Raw genomic sequence first — 16635 nt, forward strand, 5'->3', positions numbered from 1 at the left:
GAAACATCTTCCACCAACGTCAAATCAACACCATGAGGTGGGACTACAAGGTCTTCAGCACGGCCGTCCTTGCTGGCGTCCTGGGCTTCCCCCTCGCGAGCGCAAGTGTTGGTGCACAACAACCTTACAGCTTAGTCGAAAGGCGGCAGACAACCGCGGCCTGCTCAGATGGCTCGACGATCAAAAGTCTCTGGCAGGTCACCGAGCTGAATGTGACATACACCGGGAACGAGCTGGTGCGGCCTGGCAACGCCTCGTTCACGATAACCAACAACCTGACCAACACGACGGAGCGGGTGCGCTGCACGCTGCGTGCAAACTATCTCTGCGAAGTCAGTGGAACATTGGGCAACGATTCGCTCCACCTGTGGCTCCAAATCAACCTGGACGTGGCTACCTTTACGCTGAACCAGTCGGTAGCCTGCAGCAACGAAGGCAGCACTCAGTATGTTTACTTATCTACGCAAATCCTTCTTTGACTATTGAGACCTTGACACTAACACTGAACCCAACCAGGTCGGCCTACGCAATTGGAACTGCCGAGCTGTATCTCACCTGCCTCGAGCCATACATCGATGAAGACATGTCGTGCTATGCAGAGGGTGGCGCTGACGGATTTGCTGATGGCGTTGTCACGCTCCAAAGTCCCTCGGGGATGGCAACAAGGCATATTCCTACACAAAATAAGGGTCAACTTTCGAAAAAGAAGGACGTGAAGTCATCTCATGAACGCACTTTACCGCGTAACCCATTTGGGGCTAGGAGGAGATTGCCTGTCGCGCCTGTCATGCTGGAAGAGGAATAGGAGACAAGATGTAACATGGAATCTGTTCGTAGTATTCACCAGCTATGGACCCCGTTTGATCGATAGCTGGGTTTGCATGTTTATTTACAAAGCTTGATCCATCTTGACTCGTACCAAATGCACTTGTAGACCCATTTCCTAGCCAGCAGAGCTGAAGCCAAGCATGATACAAACTTATGCACCTCGTCCTAAGAATCCAGGAAGCGGCGTTCCCTGCATACCCCCAAAATGATATCATGGTCAACCTAAGGTGCAATCCAGTGTGTTGATGCACTTTATTCTAACACCAGGGGCTTCTTTTCTCTAAACGATTGGATTTCCGTCAGCTCATTGCTCTAGCTTTATAGTCTCCGACCTAGTGACTCATAAGGTATTTTGATACTTACAGCACTTGACGCTCCATTCTATTAAGCATAGCTGCAGGTACAGCCCTGGCGCTCGGCTGGGTTGAAGCTCGGGTAGGGCACGCAGAGCAAGCCTCTTGGGCAGGGTCTTCCCTGAGCACCACAGGCAGAGTTCGAGCACGGTCCCGTATACTGGCCAAAGGAAAGGGCCGTGAAGGCGAAAAGGACGAGGACGGATTTGGAGAACCACATGATGCTGTAAAAGAAGGGATTGGGAGCTGCTACTGGGAGGTATTATGTCGGAGCGACGTTGCAATGGGAAACCAGGGGCTGTTTATATACACCATGTAGCATGGGTAAGAAAGTAGGTAACGCCCGTCCAAATTGTACTCACCGCAGCCTCGGCGGTTTCTCTGAAGCGACCTGTTGCAACTCAGGGCAAGACATGCCCAGGCACTAGGTGGAATACTCCCGCCTTGGACCGTCTTGGCCGCCTGCCACACAGCCTCCTGATTTGTGGGAGCACTCGATCATCGGCGTCTCGCATTGCAGAGCGGCCAAAAGCAATATGGATCGTCCAATCTTTGGTGCAGCGCATCCCGATCGCGGCTAACACACGCGTCACTGAGTTGTCATCCGTTCCGAATGTGAAGGTTTTAGCGAGCTTTGTTGACGGAAGCCATTGGCAGGCAGGACTTGATCACAAGACTCGAACTCGGCTTGGCCTCAGCTGCTTAAGGTAAACTTGAATTCACTCTCTGTGTTGAGGCAGAAATAAAACCCTCAGTTCATCATGTATTACAGTAATATTTGATGTCTAAGAATAACACGACGGTGCTCAACGGCGACGGCGGTTGAGAGCCTCCATCTCCTTGGCATGCTGATATACAAGCGGCTGGGCCTCGGCGTCGTCCAAGTAGATAGTGAATCCATCATTATGGTTGCGGCCGTACGAGTAGTTGGAAAACCCAAACTGCCAGTACATGCTGCCAGCCAGCTTCTCCTCAACGGCAATCTTCTGCCACCCACCGAGCACTTCCACCCGGGTAGCGTTCTCCACCCGGCCGAGATACTCCAGCCGTGCCTCGGGCGTCAACCACCCATACTCTTCATGCACAACAGGCTTGTTCGCACGACGACCAGACTCAGCGTGGTCCTTAATCCACTGGTTCGTCCACGCGGCCGTCTTGCTCCACCAGTCCGGGTACGAGTGGAACACGCCAAAGTCGATGGTATCAAGCGCGAGCTCGTGGTCAAAGTCGCCCCCGTCGCTGCCGTTGTAGGCCCAGTCGTCCGACGACGGCCGGTTGAACCCGCCCTCGCCGCCCCACGTCACCAGGTGCCGCCGGTCCAGGCTCTTGATGTAGGCGCTCATCTCGGCGATCCAGGCGCCAAGTACCTCCGGGGTGCAGTTGCTGCTGCGCGGGAGGTTGCGCACGCCGTCGGCGCCGCAGCGCGGTTCGTTGGCAAGTTCCCATGCCATGATGGCCGGCGAGTCCTTGTAGCGGGTGACGAACGCTTTGACGTAGCGCTTGAAGGCGTCCTTGATCTTGGGGGCTGTGTAGAACTGCATTGTGTCAGTTTACGTACCTTACTTTTCAAGTGATGGGGAAGTGTCTGTACTCACATCATCGTGGAATCGGCCCCCGAGATTGACCGTGTAGACATCCATGCCGCCGTAGTCGGCCCAGTTGTTTGTCAAGGCGACGATGAGCTTGATTCCAACCTTGGACGCGGCATTGACGACCTTGTCGAAGCCGCTGAGATCAATGGTCGAGGTGCCGTTGCTGTGCCATCGCTGGAACACAACCTCCGAAGGCCCAGCCCCTTCCCCGCCGTACTGGGGCAACCCCCCGGGAACATAGGTCGAGTTCTTGTCGTTGAAGCCCCAGGTGCGGAATACCTTGAGGCCAGCCTTCTTGGCTGCCGTCAAGCCCTTTTCAACATCGTCTTGGTTCTAGACATAGGAGATGTGGTCCGTCAGCAACCAGTTGGATTCATGTTGGCATAGGATGGGCAGACGAACTCCGTTGAAGGGGAAGTAGTAGGCATTGCTCCCAGCAAAGTGGAAGTCCTTCCCGTCCAGCTTGAACTTGCTCCCCTCGACAGTGACAAACCCCTTAGAACTACCTGGACGACCCCCTGGACTCGGAGCTGCCACGGCCGTGGACGCGAGTAGTCCCGTGGCGAACCAATGCAAAACGGACGTGTACATTTTGAACTGGTGTAGAGTATTTGCACCGCGGATGTCGCGAGGAGGTCCTTGCCCACATCTTCATCGCGTCTGGCTCCTAGATATTTATCATGCGGACATAGAAGCGTCTGGTACTTCATGGTGTTGCCTGTTTTTTACAAACGGAGCTCGATGAGCCGCCCTCCAGGGGTGTTGTGCTTGGCATGCCTTGGCGAAATAGGGGATCTCCAACCCCTTTCCCCGCCGCTCTTCCAGGCGTCCCGCTCCAACTGAGCCTCGGCCCAACAAAAAGCGTGGTTGACGGCCTTATTTTCCCGGGAATACCTGCGCGTTGTCTCCCGACCACCCCGCTCGCTGGCAGAGGCAATGTCGGGTCTTGCTGCTCCTTGTGGGATAGCACGGCCAATGCCAGGGGTCTGGGCCTGCATTCTGACATCGGTGATCGTGCGTCGAATTATTGATATTCGAAGATGGGCCATGGCAGCTTATCGGAGGTGTCCCTTCAACCTGACGGCTCCGTTCCACACGGTATAGCTGATGGGAAGTAGTATCGCCGTAGTGGATATGTTCATCATCGCGATCTGGTCCAAATCCTCACAATTATATTTTAACAGTAAAATGATGTTCTTATATACATTACATAGTTTGGATCCCGTCGCTTTCCCTGGACCCTCCTAGATGGTATCCCCACCACCGCAAGGACCAGAATGGAGATGGGCATGGCCATGGGTATCAGCATCACGCTTGAGCATCTTGGCGCGGTCGGCGTCCCATCGCCGGGAGTTCACATTGACAGCCGGGAGCGAGTCAAAGCTAACAGCGTACTTGGCGACCGAGTGGGCAATCGCCTTAGTATTGAGCAAGAAGGCGTCCATGTTGAGGTTGTCAACCGTGTCGCCGGCCTTGTGGTAGTTGGCGTCGTAGGCAACGCCCGCCTGGCCACCGAACAACTTCGCCTCCTCCTCCGTCTTGAGCACCTCGGCGCCCGTGAACAGCCCGCCCGAGGGGATGCCGTTCTCGATGAAGGCGGCGTAGTCAGAGCGGCCAGTGAAGGCGGTCGGCACCGAGGGGGTGTTCTTGGACTTGAAGAAGTCCTCAAAATCCTTCTCGATGACGTCTGAACCCGAGGGGCCGGTCAGGTTGAAGGCGTTTCCGTCGCCGTCGTAGATGCCGTAGATGTGGTTGGGGCTGGCGATCATGTCAAAGTTGAGGTAGGCTCGGATCTTGGCCATCTCGGTTTCGCTGCTGTTGATGGATCTCATGTAGTGGTACGAGCCGAGCAGGCCAAACTCTTCAGCGCCCCAGAAAGCGAAGCGGACCGCATTCTTGACGCTGAACTTGGTGAGAGCCTTGGCCACGGTCAGAATGCCGATAATGCCGGACCCATCGTCGCTGAAGAGTTTTCTGTTAGCAAAAGGGACCCAAAGCTTCATGTTATTATTTCGGTGAACGGAATCCTGAAGACTTACTTAACACCCGGCCCGGCAGGAACGGAGTCCGAGTGACCACCGACGACAAGGACATTCTCGTGGTCGCCTCCCTTGGTCTCGGCAATGACGTTGAAGTTGACGCGCTCCTCAACGATGGCGTCGATCTTGAGCGTGGCCGTGACAGCGCCCTGGGACAGCTGAGCGAGTATGGCCTGGCCATCCGCCTGGCTAATGCCCACAACGGGGGCATAGTCCAGGAAGGGGGTGCCCAGCGTGCCAGAAAGCAAGCCCTCCGCGTTGTTGTAGATGATGGCGGCGACCGCACCGGCAGCCTTTGCGCTCAGCGCCTTTTGCGAGAAGGTGCAAGTGCCACGCGAGATGAGGGCAATCTTGCCAACCACATCGGCCGGGAAGTCGGCCATTTCGCAGCCCAGGTTGGCGATGGCGAGGAGGGGCGCCGTCACCTCACCTGGAGTGCCAGGGGTGTAGGTCAGGATCTGGCTCTCTATTGACTGTTCGCCGACCTTCAGGTCGCCCGAGCCCGTCGAGAAGATCTCGGTGAAGGGCTGCTTGACCACGTCGTAATACCCGAGACACTTGAGCGTCTTGTAGACCCAATCCACCGTGGCATTGTGGCCAGCGCTCCCAAAGGCACGGTTACCGCCATTCTTGTCGGCAAAATGCTGGAGTTTGTTGGCGCCGTCCAGGAGATCATGCGATTTCATGAGAGACTGCAGCTTCTCGGAATCTACCAACGGCTTGTCGGTAGCGCTGGCCAGGGCGGGCAGCGCCACGGAAAGAAGCGACGTGGTGGTGAACCTCATCTTGAACTAGAAGCCTCAGCGTGCGCGTTAAAACCCGAGATTTTGGTCGATGGCCGTCACCGTGTCACGGACATGAAGACAAGAGGAGAAGGGGGCCGGGGGGCATGAGCGGCGGGCGGGACAGAGTGCCCAATATCAGTATATGTAATTTGACTTTCCAGGACCCCGGACAGCCAATTCCGCCTGACGTGAGCTTTGGGTGTAATTTGCAGATTGCGTTCCGTGGTAGCATGGTAACGTTGATTAAAGTCTGGACCTTCTCGAAGTCGCAAGGCGCCATCTGGGAGCACAATCGCGTCTGGGCGCGAAGCCGCTTGAGGAAGTTTGTTGCAACCTTTGCCCTGGCAACTGCCCTCTCGAGTAAAGAACGGAGCGGCTGCAGGGCCCATGTATCGACAAGCATCGTCCTGCAAGCCGCCACCGCTAGATCCGCAACGGCAGGTCGGCAGCCGTCTTTGGCTGGGCGATGTCTGGGCTTTCCGGGGATGTGGGGCTGGATAAAAGCCCGTTGTGGATTTTCGTGGATTCCAGGCATCAATTTCAACGGCCCAACCTATCAGAGTCGATTTGCACATCAACGTTCCAGATATGCCGCGAGCCAAGACATGCAACTCTATCGCGCCCCGACCTATATTTCGCCGTACCTTCCTTCCTCTGGTTGCAATGCGCGATGCCCAGACCAGCATCGCACGCAATGTCGCTGCTGACCTGCTGATCCTGGGACCAATGCCGCCTGCCCGTGCGGACGGACCGCCTGGTGGCGGCCGGGTGACTGGCAACGGGCGATCTCAGAGGCGATGCCAACAGGATAGGGGTGGCACTTTGGGGGCTTGCGATGGCAGGAATTTTTACTGTGGTTCTTTTGTAGCTTATCACGTGCTTATCTGGATTCTGGACGAAGATGTTGTGTTGATAAACATAAAGCGTGCAGTAGTTACACGTACCTTCGTACATACAACGACCTACATATCTAGCAGATCACACCCATCGCTGTGTCCGTCCAAAGTTCTCCCAGAAACTTTGCGCGAGCAGGGGCTGGCCCAACCTACCCGCTGGCTTGTGCATATGTTCTCTGAACGATCGGCAGAAGGAAAAATCCTCTATCAGGGCAGCAACCGCATAATTGTAAAATTTGCCCAAACCGAAGAGTTTGTTGTAGAAGCGATTCATCGACGACTGAAGTTTTATCCGATCATTTGCCCTTTGACGTGCGGATCAGCGGTGTCAATCGTGTTCAGTCGGATGCTGCCTGCAGGTGCTACACAGGGCCATGACGTCACTCGTGCGTCCTCGTCCCACCAACGGCGCCAAGTCCCGACTTTGACACTTGCGGCTCCATCTGCTCCATTCTCTGCTCCATCGACGCACGCGACCAGCGTCGTGATGGCGACAGATACCACTTCCTCAGACAATGAGTCCCGAAAGAGCCCATACTCTATCCGGAGGTCAGGACGCCCGTTCACAAAGTCGTATCGAATCTATTTCGAGCGCACCAAAGACCATGTCCCCGTGTCTCCCTTCCACGACATCCCCTTGTACCATGATAAAGATGCGGGCATCTTGAACATGGTGGTTGAGATTCCGCGGTGGACAAATGCGAAACTTGAGGTATGTGGTCTTTTCATCCGCACTCATCGTTTCAACTCCGTCGCCCGTGCAATCAGCTACTCACAAAGTGCAGATTTCGAGAACCGAAAGCCTCAATCCCATCAGCCAGGACACACTGCACGGCAACCCTCGGTTCGTCAAGAGCTGCTTCCCATACAAGGGCTACATCTGGAATTATGGAGCGCTTCCTCAGGTTGGTGCACTCTCAATATCCGAAACCATCATAATCACCAGAAATTGCTTGAACCGAACTTATGATCCCAGACATGGGAAGACCCACACTACAAAAACCCCGACACCCACGCCAAAGGCGACAACGACCCGCTCGATGCCTGCGAGATTGGCCGGGCCGTTGCCAAGCCCGGCGACGTGAAGCAGGTCAAGGCCCTCGGCATCCTCGGCCTGATCGACAGCGGCGAGACCGACTGGAAGGTCATTGTCATTGACGTGCACGATCCCCTGGCAGAGAAGCTGCACAGCCTTGACGACGTCGACAAGCACCTTCCCGGCTTGCTCGACGCCACAAGGGATTGGTTCCGGGTTTACATGGTTCCTGACGGGTATCCGCCGAATGAGTACGCCTTTGATGGGAAGTTTCGGGATGCAGAGTACGTGTTGGGGCTTACTCCGTAATGTTTGTGGTCTGAACGGCGCTGACAAGCTTCGGGGTAGCTACGCCAATCGTATCATTGATGAATGTGAAGCTGCGTGGAAGAAGTTGGTTCGAGGAAAGGCTAAGCACGGGGATATCTCATTGTAGGGCTTCCGTCGAACAGGTTTGAGTGTTTCCAGGGGATGCTAACTCCATCTGCTGCAGAGTCAATACCACCCTGTCAGGGACCCCCGGGAAGACTGACCCGGATACCATCGACTTGCCCCCTGACGAGGAATTACCACCGGCCCCCATCGAGCAGGATCTTGAGGAGTGGTTTTTCGTTGACAGGGACTCGTTGGACACCACCGAGGCCTCGCTGGCGTCAAGCTCTCTTAACATTGTCTTGAATACCGTGTAGCACCATCACAGAGCTCGTGGGGACCTTCGGCCCCCTTCAACTGCCGAAGGCTGCACTGCAGCAATACAATTACTGGTTACATGTCAACACTAGCGCTCCAGATCCGCTGGCAACTCCGCCACCCCTTCTTTCCTCTCATGGCCAAACCCGCCCGAGTGTCCCCTTTTGCCCGCAGACTCCCAACCGACCTCTTCACCGGGTAACCTGGAGAAGCTCCCCGACCGCACACTCCCACTACCACTATGCTTATTAGCAAATCCCCTTCCACCCCCACGTCCCATCGAGTCCAGCTCAACCCTCTCGCCCCATGCACCCCCTCCGCCTAGACCCTTCCACATGCCCCAACCACCACCGGTACTACTCCTACTACCCATATCATCCCACCCACCGCGCGTCAGCTCAGGCAGCTCAACCCGCGGCGGCCCGGCATCATATCTGCCGTCTTCAAGTCCACTACCAGCTTCAGCATCACCGTGACCCAACCTTGACGGACTCAGTCCATCTTTAACACTGACGGTCGTAGTACTTGGGCTATGATGTGCAGCACCAGCAGCAGCGGTTTTGATACCAACTAACTCCTGATGCAGCTCATTATCCTCACTACCGTGACCGCCGTGACCACCACAGTCCCTGTTCAAGTTGCTCGCTGTGCGTCCGCCTGTGGCTGCGGCGCGCTGCATCCCGCGTCGGTAGGCGAACCACAGCAGTACAGAAAGCAAAGCTAGGAAGAGGATGCCGCCGGCTATGCCGATGCCGGCTTTTGCTGCTGTTGATAAGGGATCATCTGCACCGCTCGGAGGTGTTGGTATGGGTGGGATCGTGGAAATCACGGTGGAAGTTCCTTGGGATATGAAGAGCGTGGAGGTAATTGAGGAGGGCCCGGTTGTCGTGAGCGGAACTTGATGTTGAAGGGTGGATGATGCGGAGGAGGAGGCAGTTTGCTGCGATGCGTACAATACCTCAGTTAGTATCACGCGACCACGCGAGAAATGGTTGGGGGCAGGGGGGAGGTGTCAGGGGCTCAGGTTGCGCGACATACCCCGGTGCTTTGTGTACTTGTACCAACGCCTGAGGCCCCGGCGAAACGGAACCGGGGCGAGTAGTCGACGCTCCCAGAGTCTTCAATCCGCAGCTCATACGAGTCTGTGGGCAACGTCGACGGCGGTGTCCAGGTGTATGCTTCGCCCTCGTAGTCCGAGACTAATACCAGTACCGGCTGCAGGTCTGCGTCGGGCCCGTTCATGAGCGTGATGGTCACGGCGCCACGATTGTTGGTCCAGGTGATTGTGAACGGGGCCCCGGCCTCAATGTAGTAGTCGGGATTCGTGAACGTGACTGCTGCCAGGGCAACCCCTGGGAGGTGGGCGAGGAGCGCGGCCCATGGCCATATTGCGCGTTTGGTGAACATCGTCTATTGAAGATGGCCTACAGAGATGACTATCGTTGGGTTTTGGTTAGACCGCTAGAGTACTGGCAGGTTGAGCTTCTGTTCCATAAGAGCGTGGCGGGTAAGGGGGGGAACATGGGAAGGGGTCCAGAAGTTAAGGTAGGTATTGTACCGAACAAACACCAAGGACTCGTCGTCGTCGCCATCCCGGGAACGGGAAAAGGGATGTCTCCAGGACAGAGAAAAGATCATGTTGGAGTTTCAACGCTGTGCAACCCCCTTTTCATTTCTCGCCAAGTTCCGAAGAGGCGCCGAGTTTGTGGCTCCGTGGCTGCTGATAGGAAACGAGACAAAGTGGTGGCGCATCGAGCGCACCAATCGTCAGCTTCTGCAAAGTTCAATGGCGCAGCTGGAAATGATTGTGATCGATCAGTACCAGTTACTGTTAGCAAGCTGGTATCACCCCGAACGACCCAACTGTGAACTGTGCTGCTTCGTCTAGCACATTACCAAACACTGAAGAGACGGGAGCTGCCAGGCTTTGTCAGGAGAGTACTGGGCTAGCAAATTGAGTCAAGCATCCCCGATGCGTGTCTTATTTCTTCAATATATACTCAAATGATAGACAAGAAAGTATGTGCAGGGTGAGCAAAGCAAGAGTATTTACAAGAATATCCACCACATGTGCTGCCGCGTCCAAAGGACAGTATTACGCTAACCTAGTAGCCCTCAGCAAGTCGACACAAAGTTGGTAGCCTTGCAGTAAGTGCCATCAGGGCCGGAGCCAATCTTGGGGGGCTCATCGCCATCATTGTTGCCCGTGAAGCGGTCGCAGATCTTTCCGCTGTCCTGGCAGCTGTTGGAGACGACGCACGTGTCGCCGTAGTTGGTGTTGATGCCGCAGAGGACGCCGCCATCGACGGCAACCGAGCCGTCAATGATAACATTGCGGGCCTTGCCGTTGTTGGAGCAGTTGCCGCAGCTGCGCACGAGTTTGCCGTAGTCGCTGGCGTAAAAGTTCTTGATCGAGACGGTTCCGAATCCGTTGAACTGCACCACCTTGTCGTCGGCGTGGAACGCACCGCCGCCAATCACGTAGGACGTGCCGCTGGATTGCTTGAGGGTGCTGCAGGACAGATGGAGTTAGTATAGGGGTTGGATAGGAAGGGGGGCCTGAGATGGTGGAGAGAGAGTCCTTACAGCGCATCCTCGCAGACATCCTGCCACCAGACGTTGATCAGGGTGCTGTGTGTCTCGGTTAGCACAGTTGACGACACAAGACAAAAGTCTCTGGTAAGCTTACCATGTGCCCTTGCAGTGAACACCTTCAGCTTGGTTGGGACCAATGATAACCTATCCACCCCGTGTCATTAGCCAACCCGGTTCCTCCGTCATCAACTCGAACTCGGCAACTTACGTTGGACAGCGTGGCACCGTTCTCCAGGATGAACATGGCGTCAGCCTCGCCTGTCTCGCTCTGTCCCTTGCACACCGCGGCTGTTGCAATTTCTGTCAGTCTCCGAAAATCTCGCCTTACACTGAGGAAAAAAAACTGTCAGAAACCTACGAGAACGGTCATAGCTCTTCATGCCGCCGTCAAACGAGCCGCCAGCGGGGACGGTGATGGCCTTAGAAGTAGCAACAGCACCCGAGCTCTTGGGCAGTGTGGTGGTGACTCCGGAGGGTTGTTGGGCCTGCGTCGTCACTACTTTGCTGGTGACCAGAGTGGTTGGCTTGGCCGTGGTGACCTTGGCAGTCGTCGTGAGCTTGGGAGTCGTAGTGGGTGCCGGTGTGGGCGCCGCGCCGCCGGTGAAGTAGCACGAGCACTCCTTGGAGATCAGGCTCGGCTTGTTGCTGCAGTTGCTGGCCCAGGCGGGCAGTGCAGTAGTAGCCTTCACGGTGCTCTGGGTGAAAGTGGCGCAGAATGCCGAGGCGGTGGCCTTGTTGGCGCTCATGAAGCTGGCACAGGCGTTGCTCTTGGGGTCCAGGCAGCCCAGGACGGCCGGGAGAAGGCCGAGAAGTACGTAGTGATGCATCTTGTAAATCGGGCGCGTAACGGGGAGCTCGCTGAGCTGAGAAGTTGAAGTTGAGTCGGAAGGATCGAACTGTTTGGGAGAAGAAGTTGAAGGAAAAAGAAGGGTAAAAGAACGGACTCAAGATATGGGGTTGGACGCCCTGACTAGCTCTCTACATCAAGAAGATGCCGTGAGAGTGTGCGAGTGAGGCTGACTTTATATCTTCAACTTCCATCTTATCAGATTCCACCCTTTGAACGGCCACTGCTTTCTTTGCCCCATCACCACGTGTGCTTGTACCCGAGGAAGAGATCGTACTAGGTCGTGTAGGTGCCAAGCGTTCAAGTTTTGTCTGTTTCTCCCGAATTTCTCCACCAGTCTGTTTCATCATTCCACATCTGAAAGCCAAGCCCGGCGTGCTCGGGGGAAGTGAGAGCGTAGCCCGAGATGTCCAAATCAGTCATTGCCGCAGAAGAAGGCTGTAAGGAGAACCCTGCTTGTGTCGACTTTGCTTAGGTATCTCGGTATGTACATACATCCCGTAAAACCTAAGATAGTGTAATGATCTACACCTGTACTCGAAAAAGGCATCGCTTGACCGAGTGGTCCGAGTCGTTGGGACGGAGAAACGCGCTAGCTTTGAATGCCACCAATTAGATCCAGGGCGACATTCCAGAAGGAGCTAAACTTCTCGCAAGACTGGGCCCATCCTAGCCCCGTCAGATCCTCCTTCAATTTCCGGACGTCCACCTTCCTCCTATTTGCGGTGGGTACGGCCAAGACAAGCGTCAACCGACCCAACCGGAGGTGAAGCTTCCGCCGCGAGCGACAAAGCTACCAAGCGATCGTGGAGCTGGTCTGCGGACCTTGCCGTCTACATACCTTAACTCGCGAACGAGTACGACCGACGTTGTCTGGAGTTCTTGTGTTCTACATACCATGTATTCGGGGCCTCGGGCATGCCGGAGTTTCCGGTTGGTGCCGGCTTCGAGGGTCACGCAGGTCTACGAATTCGTCAGGTTGTCCGTTGTTGAAGCCTTCACTTCTTCTGCCGACAGCACGCAAGATGCTAAAGCCAGGTTCTGAATCAGAGATGCAAAAACGGGCTGTTCGTGCGGGTGCGGACTCGGAAGAGTGCAGCCTGGAGACATTGAAGTCACCTTGGTCCTTGTTCCTGCGTCCAAGACAATGGACCTACCGACCTACCTGAGGCTACCTCCCTTACTTGGCGCAGTCCTTGTTCTGCATCCAATTTTTCCGCCTCTCGTCGTAGAGGTATTATACCTCACCAGACTGGCAGGATGAGGGGGGTCTCTGACATATGACATCGCGGCCACGCTGACTCCTGCCTCGTAACTTCGACGCAAGCGAGGTGGACAAACGCATGAATCTGAACCACATACCTACATGTACACAGATTTGGAGAGGCTCAACCCCTACCTACTCCGTACTGCACTACTCAGCATTGACTCCGGGTCCTGAGCCGCCGTGACACTGGTGAGAACTCAAAAGGAGGTACGCCTGCTGCATAGACGGCAAAACAACTGAATCTGGTACCTACTACACATGTCTAGGAGTCAAACCTAAATCCTATCGTGGGCCGAGCTGCTTCGACAGGCCATGGGCGAACGCCAAGGATCACTGTATGTTTCCATGCCATATCCCGAATCTGGCCAATCGTACTAACAGGCGTATAGTAGTAAGGGTCAAGTGGAAGACATACTGTACTTAGCTCTCTCGATCGATGATCGCCTGGCAGCACAACCTCAGTCAAGCCGTGTGACCGCGGCGTGTAACGGGGTTGGCCCCTTTCGAAACTTCAGGTAACTGCACTGTCATCATGCTCTTCTTTACCACTAGCCCCTGTGTTAGAATGCCTTCGATATGCTCACATTTAGGCTTGTGCTACGTGCTATAGGCCACTCTCAACACAATGCAATATTCTTCGAAACAGGTCCCGCCCGCTCCCAAGCTTTAACATGAATCCTCGCGACCGACACGCGTCTCGCTATACAGTCTCGTTGGTCTTTGTCCCAAACCACAAGGAGAGCATCTACCACGCCACTGCCCGGGCCACAAGCCTTATACGCAGAGCGGTCGAACAACGGGATATCCCCCTCCACTCTGTTTGGGCCCTTGAACGGTATATCCGTCTCGCCATGCCGCACTATCCCGATAAAAGATGACTGGCCAGCCCGGGCGATATCACCAAGGGGAACCATGGGCTCATAACATAGCCCACAGTGCCTCCTATCCTGGTCATACAAACGGTACACCGCCTGTTGGCCGGTGGCGTGACTCTGGCCCAGGACACAGAGATATTCCGACCTGGCTCCCCTCAGAAAAGCAGTCACGGGCACGACAAACGCTTTGAACTGGAGGATATTGGGGCCATAATCCGTCAGCGCGCTGACTGAGTCACTCCCAGCGGCATCTCCAATCCTCATCACGGACTGATTGGCTTCGTCATCTTCTCTTACCCCTCGACCCGCAACCCTAAGTACCTTCCCGCCATGAACCACCTTGAACCCATCAACGACCAACGAGACAGGTAAAGGCCTCTTGTCCTCGTCCTCACCAAACATCCGATAGTCGACGGGCCCGACAAACCCAGCCCATGACCACCCCGGACACCTCCCATTGCTGTCCGTGGCCGCCAGCAGGTCACGCAATCCTGCCACCGCCTCTTCCCGCCGTTGCAGCGGATTGACAGGCGTCCACAACAGCGCAAGGTCAAGGAACGCCCCGGGTAGCCCACAAAGCGCCACCGCCCCCGGCAAGTGCTGCGTGATAACAGCAAAGACACCCGCGAATGCATTGAGCACATCCCCCAGAAAGGTCAGTTTCCTGGGCGAGTACCCCGCCACCAGGCCCTTGTAGACGCCAAATACCACGCGGAGCAGCGCCTCGTCGTTACCTGCCGTGCCGATTCGGTTGTTCACTAAAACCCGGCCATCCAGCCGTTGGAGCTCGTGCAGGGGGTTGTTGAGGAGACTCAGCGCCGGCGTGGCGGGGGACGTAGCTTGACCCGTCTCGCAGAGCAGAATGTCCCTGTGGCAGTGGAAGTAGATGGCGTTGTGTGTGATGTAGATGCACCGCGCCGACAGGAGACGCTCTTGAAACGTCCAACCTCGTGTGTTCCATGTGGACGAGTCCATGGCCAGGGTGAGCGGGGAGGGGGATGCGGTGATCTGGACTTGTTCGATATGGCTGCTACAAGGGTTGAGTTCAAGGGTTGCGGAACGGTCCGAGATGGAGATTGTCTCTGTGTTAAGCGGGGTGCGAGTGCCGGGCCGGATGCCGGGGATGCCGGACGCCGCGTCAGAACCGGGAATAATGATGATGGTGGCGAAGGCGCGTGAGTAGACTCTGTCCATCTGCTGGATGTTTTGACGTTTAGTCAGGTCGTCGTCTTGAACAATGCACAGTGCGTCAACCCACAGGAAACGCTCGCCAAGGGTATTAACCAAGGCCACGGCGTCGGTGACGGTTTGCGGGAGCGGGGAGTCGCGGTCAGATCGGAGCCCGCCTTTCATCAGACGGGAGGCCAGGTTCGATTTGATGGTTTCGGACATGGGCGCATTGCCCCATACGTGGCTGAGAGCAAAGTACTTGACCGCAGATGTTGCCCGGACCAGACACTCGTCGATTACGTCTATAAATAGCATGTCGATGGGGGAAGCGAGACGACTTGCTAGCGCTTGTCCGTTGCATTGTCGGCCGTGATTGTTGTCACACTCCCGGAGGGCGCGTTTCAAATACTCTATGGGTAGTTCTTGATACCGGTTCAGCGTGTCCGGTCTTAGTATGGTCAAAGCTCCGACCTCTTTCAAGCCATATGACACCCGCAAAATTTCCTCTCCGTTGTCGAGATGGGTTGGTTCGATACTGATGCCCTGGATTTCGGGATCAATGGCAGCGAGCCTAGGATGGAGCCCCTTCACCTTGTTATCAATGATGAGACTAAGCAGGAGGCAGCACACCGCGCAGGAATGCCTCATGCAGAGCTGTTCGTAGTTCCCATACGGTATAAATTGGACCCGCGAATTCCACTTCCAACCACATTTCGACGACGGCTCAAGCACCCGGAGCTTTCGGCAGGCTCGGCAGAGGCGCGGGTTTGGATAACCCCGTCCTTGTGCTCCCTTCTCGCGGGCTTGTCGTTCAAGTTGGATCTCTCGATTGATGAACTGATCGGTCGGCAGGGGCGTCATATCAGTATAGCCAAATACCTTCTGCACTACGGCTGGCATTTCGACGATAGACTTCTTGGTGGTGGCATCACCAACAAGCGCGCGACTCCCAAACTCGGTGGTGTACTCGGCCGGAGCCCACGGCTTCTTACCCTTGCTAGATTCCTCGGTAGTTCTGGCCTTGGCAACTTTGTCTCTCACCCGTTGCTCGAGCTCGTCTTCCTCTAGATCCTCGGAGGCCTCGATTGCATCGGCATACACCATGATCATGTGCTTTTGTTGGTTCCACAGCGTGACGGATGCATTGGGAATCCCAGTCGTCTGGCAGGCGGTGCGAAAGTACCTCTGTAGCCTCTCGCATGCCGACTTTCGGATTCTGTTGTCCTTGGTGGCCCTCGAGATCTTCCCTAAATACCTGGCAAGCGAGATGGCAGCAATGCCCGGTCCCCGGGGTCCGCTGTCCGCGTTCTCCACTACGGCGAGTAGGTGATCAAGCTCGCTAGTCAATGTATACCGGCGGGTGAGCAGAGTGCCGTAGCGCCTATTGTTAATGCCCCGTCGGGTATAGTCTCCTTTGGGCATGGTGGTGATTAGCTCACTGGCTGTTCGAATCAACGACTCCAACTCATCGATCTCGCTAGTTTTATCTGCCAAAGTCTGCGCATATCTTAAATATCTCGACAGTTCCGGGCCCCTGGACGGATGAGTTGGAGGTCTCCAGCGTATCCGTGTTTCGGTGAGAGAAAGGGCTTTGAGAAGGTCGTCTAGGTCGCCCTTCTTGTCGTACCTATCAGCATACATACCGGGGAGTCGTTCAAAGAT

At 55.6% G+C, this 16635-nt stretch overlaps 7 protein-coding genes across 7 annotated transcripts; 2 read left to right on the forward strand and 5 right to left on the reverse strand.

Moving 5' to 3' along the window:
* Window positions 1-32: 32 nt before the first annotated feature.
* Window positions 33-805, forward strand: N656DRAFT_771702 (uncharacterized protein; the record flags this gene model as incomplete). The annotated part of the gene is made up of 2 exons (XM_064813879.1): window positions 33-445; window positions 517-805. 2 exons carry the CDS (start codon window positions 33-35, stop codon window positions 803-805), a joined length of 702 nt encoding a protein of 233 aa, XP_064666109.1.
* Window positions 806-1895: 1090 nt separating this feature from the next.
* On the reverse strand, window positions 1896-3524 carry N656DRAFT_784049 (glycoside hydrolase family 5 protein). The gene is made up of 3 exons (XM_064816075.1): window positions 3176-3524; window positions 2777-3106; window positions 1896-2716 (listed from the first exon to the last, which is right to left on the reverse strand). The coding sequence occupies exons 1-3, from the start codon at window positions 3362-3364 to the stop codon at window positions 1988-1990; spliced, it is 1248 nt and encodes a 415-aa protein (XP_064666110.1). The 5' UTR covers window positions 3365-3524; the 3' UTR covers window positions 1896-1987.
* Window positions 3525-4017: 493 nt separating this feature from the next.
* N656DRAFT_792430 (Zn-dependent exopeptidase) lies at window positions 4018-5597 on the reverse strand (the record flags this gene model as incomplete). Its single annotated transcript, XM_064817081.1, has 2 exons — window positions 4018-4735; window positions 4813-5597. 2 exons carry the CDS (start codon window positions 5595-5597, stop codon window positions 4018-4020), a joined length of 1503 nt encoding a protein of 500 aa, XP_064666111.1.
* Window positions 5598-6774: 1177 nt separating this feature from the next.
* N656DRAFT_784051 (inorganic pyrophosphatase) lies at window positions 6775-8305 on the forward strand. The gene is made up of 5 exons (XM_064816076.1): window positions 6775-7205; window positions 7279-7398; window positions 7470-7813; window positions 7878-7961; window positions 8023-8305. Exons 1-5 carry the CDS (start codon window positions 6840-6842, stop codon window positions 8216-8218), a joined length of 1110 nt encoding a protein of 369 aa, XP_064666112.1. The 5' UTR covers window positions 6775-6839; the 3' UTR covers window positions 8219-8305.
* A 994-nt stretch (window positions 8306-9299) lies between these two features.
* N656DRAFT_692201 (uncharacterized protein) lies at window positions 9300-9602 on the reverse strand (the record flags this gene model as incomplete). The annotated part of the gene is made up of 1 exon (XM_064810660.1): window positions 9300-9602. A coding segment is annotated over one exon (303 nt), but the record flags the coding sequence as incomplete, so codon positions are not given.
* Window positions 9603-10280: 678 nt separating this feature from the next.
* Window positions 10281-11840, reverse strand: N656DRAFT_848505 (polysaccharide lyase family 3 protein). The gene is made up of 5 exons (XM_064819303.1): window positions 11173-11840; window positions 11023-11102; window positions 10909-10958; window positions 10806-10850; window positions 10281-10731 (listed from the first exon to the last, which is right to left on the reverse strand). The coding sequence occupies exons 1-5, from the start codon at window positions 11639-11641 to the stop codon at window positions 10335-10337; spliced, it is 1041 nt and encodes a 346-aa protein (XP_064666114.1). The 5' UTR covers window positions 11642-11840; the 3' UTR covers window positions 10281-10334.
* A 1655-nt stretch (window positions 11841-13495) lies between these two features.
* Window positions 13496-15251, reverse strand: N656DRAFT_784053 (uncharacterized protein). Its single transcript, XM_064816077.1, has 2 exons — window positions 15062-15251; window positions 13496-15000 (listed from the first exon to the last, which is right to left on the reverse strand). Exon 2 carries the CDS (start codon window positions 14995-14997, stop codon window positions 13546-13548), a length of 1452 nt encoding a protein of 483 aa, XP_064666115.1. The 5' UTR covers window positions 14998-15000; window positions 15062-15251; the 3' UTR covers window positions 13496-13545.
* Between the last annotated feature and the right edge of the window lie 1384 nt (window positions 15252-16635).

Source organism: Canariomyces notabilis (assembly GCF_033297395.1).
Source record: "Canariomyces notabilis strain CBS 508.74 unplaced genomic scaffold N656scaffold_31, whole genome shotgun sequence".
Lineage (NCBI taxonomy): Eukaryota > Fungi > Ascomycota > Sordariomycetes > Sordariales > Chaetomiaceae > Canariomyces > Canariomyces notabilis.

Bases quoted from the DNA above. Each gene is read 5' to 3' on its own strand.
- N656DRAFT_784053 (XM_064816077.1), bottom strand. From the start codon at position 14,997: ATGGACAGAGTCTACTCACGCGCCTTCGCCACCATCATCATTATTCCC.
- N656DRAFT_784049 (XM_064816075.1), bottom strand. From the start codon at position 3,364: ATGTACACGTCCGTTTTGCATTGGTTCGCCACGGGACTACTCGCGTCC. The intron at 3,107-3,175 runs GTTCGTCTGCCC...TCCTATGTCTAG, and splicing joins ACTACTTCCCCTTCAACGGA to AACCAAGACGATGTTGAAAA. The intron at 2,717-2,776 runs GTGAGTACAGAC...GACACAATGCAG, and splicing joins GGGGCCGATTCCACGATGAT to TTCTACACAGCCCCCAAGAT.
- N656DRAFT_848505 (XM_064819303.1), bottom strand. From the start codon at position 11,641: ATGCATCACTACGTACTTCTCGGCCTTCTCCCGGCCGTCCTGGGCTGC. The intron at 11,103-11,172 runs GTAGGTTTCTGA...AAATTGCAACAG, and splicing joins GAAGAGCTATGACCGTTCTC to CCGCGGTGTGCAAGGGACAG. The intron at 10,732-10,805 runs GTAAGGACTCTC...TCTGTCCTGCAG, and splicing joins GATGTCTGCGAGGATGCGCT to CACCCTCAAGCAATCCAGCG.
- N656DRAFT_784051 (XM_064816076.1), top strand. From the start codon at position 6,840: ATGCTGCCTGCAGGTGCTACACAGGGCCATGACGTCACTCGTGCGTCC. The intron at 7,206-7,278 runs GTATGTGGTCTT...CACAAAGTGCAG, and splicing joins GGACAAATGCGAAACTTGAG to ATTTCGAGAACCGAAAGCCT. The intron at 7,814-7,877 runs GTACGTGTTGGG...GCTTCGGGGTAG, and splicing joins GGGAAGTTTCGGGATGCAGA to CTACGCCAATCGTATCATTG.